At 29.7% G+C, this 4232-nt stretch overlaps 1 protein-coding gene across 1 annotated transcript; it reads right to left on the bottom strand.

The window, feature by feature from the left end:
* Nucleotides 1–709: 709 nt before the first annotated feature.
* On the bottom strand, nucleotides 710–3117 carry LOC119665012 (scavenger receptor class B member 1-like; the record flags this gene model as incomplete). The annotated part of the gene is made up of 5 exons (XM_038074347.1): nucleotides 710–1291; nucleotides 2062–2187; nucleotides 2250–2503; nucleotides 2570–2825; nucleotides 2899–3117. Coding segments are annotated over 5 exons (1212 nt in total), but the record flags the coding sequence as incomplete, so codon positions are not given.
* Nucleotides 3118–4232: the final 1115 nt, after the last annotated feature.

The raw sequence follows: 4232 nt of genomic DNA, 5'->3' as shown, positions 1-4232 counted from the left end.
AAAAAAGAAATATAAACAGATATATTTGTCATTAATTTTTGCATATATTTTGTAAAAATTTTATTTAAAAAGGACCTAAACTGATAAAACTATTGTAAAACTTGTACCAAACACTTTGTTATTGCATATTGAAATCTATACAATATATGAATACTAATACTAGATTTCAGCATTTATATTGTGACTAATGAAACTTATGAAAATTACCTTTCATTTTCTTATTGCCATTAAAAACTCAATTCTCATTTCGCATGTAAAATGACTAGCGAATTACATTAGAAAAATTTTACAACTAAGATAATTTGTTAATATTAATTGTATATACACTTAAAAATTATGTGAAGCTTAATTATAAAATTATGTGATTCGATATTATGATTCCAAAGATTCAAGATACAATTCCCCGTAAAAATCAAGATGCCTTCAAGAAGACATTTAAACTTAATTTAAAAAATTATATAAAAAATTTATGAATTAAAATGGTACGAAAAAATGTTTTGGCTTTGTTGCTGAATTCGATTTGATAGAGTTTAGAGTAAATATTTTGTAATGGTTAAGATTACAATTATAATTTGTTCTGCTAATTATTCAGAGTACCTAAATAATAATAATTAAAATAAATATTTTGGTTTTAATTATGTACAATAAAGCAATTAAACTCAATGCCACAAATTTTCTATGCTAAGTGACTAAAACTACAAAACAGACATACATACGTACTATGCACTGCATAGGTACACTTAATTGTACAAATCGACAGACATTCTCTCCTAAATAACTAAACATACATACTTAAATCACAATTTGTTTTTCTTCTAGTTACTAAAAGTTAGACTAAAAATTATTTATAAAAATATGCCTGCCGTCTTAACCCTAGAGAGTAGAAAACTATATAAACTTGAGCGCTTAAAGCGAATTATTTATGTAAAAAATACTATGAATCGCTGTTGTTGTTGTTGCTTATAATTGGCAACACATCTTCTCTATCATCGCCACCCAAGGTGCTCGGCATCGTCCTGAGCAGCGTATAACTCTCGCGGTGCATAAACTTGTGCTGATGATGCGCAATGAAACTGCTGCCGCGCCTTAGCGAACGCCGACCCATTTCGAGAATTTCCAGCGTTGGATCACAGGCGAAGACGAAGGTTTGGTAGACACGAACAAAGGTAAAAATTATGGCAAAGGCACCACTAACGATCATCAGGTATGAAATGATGGGCACAATATTTGGTGCGAAAACTGTAGCCAAATAAATCCAACGGCGAATAGCTGGAGTAAGTTCAGATATTCCCTAAAACAAAGTAAATTGACATTTTAATTTTTTACTAAAAAAAGAAAGATAATAAAAAATAAATGTGAAAGTTAATAAGGAAGACATTTATACTCTTGTAAACGTCAGCTGAGATGAGATGATATTTGGTATAAACTTTCAGTTGAAAAGTCGCTATGATCCCCATATATGAGTATGAATCTTATTTAGTACAGAAGGAGACAGGTTTAAGTAATGCTTAAGCAATTATTCACATGATCATATAGCATGGCAGCAGCGTCTTTAAATGAAGATATGATATTTAGGAGACATCTTCGGTTGAAGAGTCGCTATGACCCCCATATATAAGTTTGGATCTTATTTAGTACAGAAAAAGAATATTTTAAATAACATAATGCTTAAGCAATAATTCACATGATTCACATTATTCACTTTTGACATGTTAGCGGCCTTTGGGTGAAAAGTCGCTATAATTCTAATATGTATCTAATCTTATTTAGTACAGAAAGAGAAGTGTAAAAGTAATGTTTAAGGAATTATTTAAATGATCATATAACATGTGGAGGAAAAAACATATTATCGATAGTTGAGACTGAAATATTTAGCACTATACAGTGGTTATAATCGTTTCGAATTAAAGAATTTGGTTAAATAAAATACTATTCTAGAATTATTGTCATTGGGATACTTTTAATGACCTAAAACGATCTCTAAAATCCTTTGTATTTATCATTAATAAAATAATTAACATCACCGAGTTAAGAAATAAATAGTAGAAACTTATAGCTCACCTCTTCCATCCACATTATTGGAAACACAAAATCACGAAAATCTTTAACGGGAAATACATTTGGCGCTCTGGTAACCCTTAAATTCAATTGTATACGTACTTTACCTTCCAATGGTACACCGATTTTCTAAAAATGAAATTACGTTAAATATATACTCATAAACCATTCATTAGAGAGCTAAATTTTACCGGTTGTATTTTAAAGAAAGTTTCATGTAAAGATTTATTGGGTTTTAAACCTTCAACTGCATCCAACAATGATGTATCCGCTGCATAAAAATGTGGATTTGATATATAAACCGGAGCACCAAATTGACATGGGCTTATATTTTGTAAGCCCTTAACTGGTGCATAATCCTTAGTATCGAAACATTCATTATCAGGATTATTTTGTGAGTCACCATAAGAGTCTTCTGCTAAGTTAAATAGATCAGCATCAATACCTTTAATGATAAAAAAGTGATTATTTATTTGAATATGTTGAAGTTCCTCCACCAATCTCGACCTACCGTCTTTTTCTACAGCTTCTTGATATTTTAATGGTATAACTCTACATAAATCTTTATCGTATAAATAAACCATATCAGCTTTTGTGCGTTCTCTGGGCGGGAAAAAAGAACCTTCTGAAGCAGAAATACTCGTACAAGGTTTTTGGTTCCAATATGGCAAATGATCAATTCCATTTAGACGATCAATATATCCAAACTCATTCATATCAGCATGTCCAGTTTTTATTGATGAGACTTCAGTTAGTGTACCATTGCGCTATTTTATTAAATTTATAATTAATATTTTAACATCTTGTATTTTACTAGTCTCAGCTTATTATAGTGCTTACCCCAATAAGTAGTCCCATTTGACTCATTGGACGCAAGTGTTTCGGATAAAATCTATGCGCTAAACTCACTAGAGTGTCATCATATCCGAATGCCAATTGATCGGCTGTAACATTGACGAATGGCTTTAGTTCAGCAAGCGTTAATACTGCAGATATCGCTTTCGATAATAAATAGCCCAGTTTTGGACTCAAACTAGTAAGCGTCTGGAGTGAGCAAAAGCATTTAAATTATTAAAACTAATGGAAAAATCTTAAGAATTTTATTTGTATTTCAGTGAATCTCTCTTTAAATCTATCATTAATTCAGTAAATAAACAATGAAGTAAGAGTTACTTATTAATTTCCAGAGCAAAAGAGTTTCGTTTTAATTCATCTCAATTTTGCTGTTTATACTTTATTGTTCAACCATTAACCATTTGAAAAACTGTAATTATCGAATTTTATTGACTATTCATTTTAATGAGATTTTTTTTGAAACATAGTGAAGAGTAGTAATAAATGATGTTATGGTTTTAAGGAGGAGTTATGGTGGAAACCTTTCCACTTCACTAGTTTTTAAGACCGTTAATAATATACACTCCTTGAAGTCAATCATTGATAGCTTAAATTTAAACATTAAATAAAATTTCATGTTAAGTTTAGTTTGTTTCAGTGATGGAAGAAGTTCCTTTTCTATTCAAGTAGCTCATAGGCGCCTTTTTGGTGCCATAGGCTTCATTAAGACAATCTCAGTTTTAAAAATCAAAACTAATGGTTAATTCGTACTTGCAGTTAACTGATAGAGAATATATTAGAAAATGTGTTGCTTTGAAAGAAAAGGGGAATGAAGGAAAATAAGATGGAAAGAAGAGGAATGATGCTGCTACAGAAAATCATGAATTTGACTGACAGCTGACTAGTTACTGATATTGTTGTCGTAAGAATTACAGTAGAAGAGATTACTATTATTAAATTAGGGTTTAAATTATTATAAAGTAATTATAATAATAAATATTTAATTACTATTTAATTTGAAAGACGACTTGGACATTAATTATACTTGCGGATTCAGAGTATAACTTTAGATTCCATTTCTTGTCAAAATGAATATAGTCAAAGAGACTATTATAACAAATCTGGGTATGTTACAAAATGTCTTGGAAACTTATTGTCTCCACTTCACGGACTCAGAATAAATCTTTTACATATGATTTCTTCTATTAAACCAACACTTTACTGTTTTTTTTTTCTTCACTCGATAAGTATTCCTTGCAAAATTAGCTTTTTCTTGAGTAATAAAAATAAACATTTTTGGGTTTGTTTTATTTATATGTTTATATACCTATATATATATA

Source organism: Teleopsis dalmanni, unplaced genomic scaffold (genome assembly GCF_002237135.1).
Source record: "Teleopsis dalmanni isolate 2A unplaced genomic scaffold, ASM223713v2 unscaffolded_contig_3225, whole genome shotgun sequence".
NCBI classification, from domain to species: domain Eukaryota; kingdom Metazoa; phylum Arthropoda; class Insecta; order Diptera; family Diopsidae; genus Teleopsis; species Teleopsis dalmanni.
The sequence above is the reverse complement of the archived record's forward strand: the minus strand, read 5'-3'. Positions and strand labels throughout refer to the sequence as shown.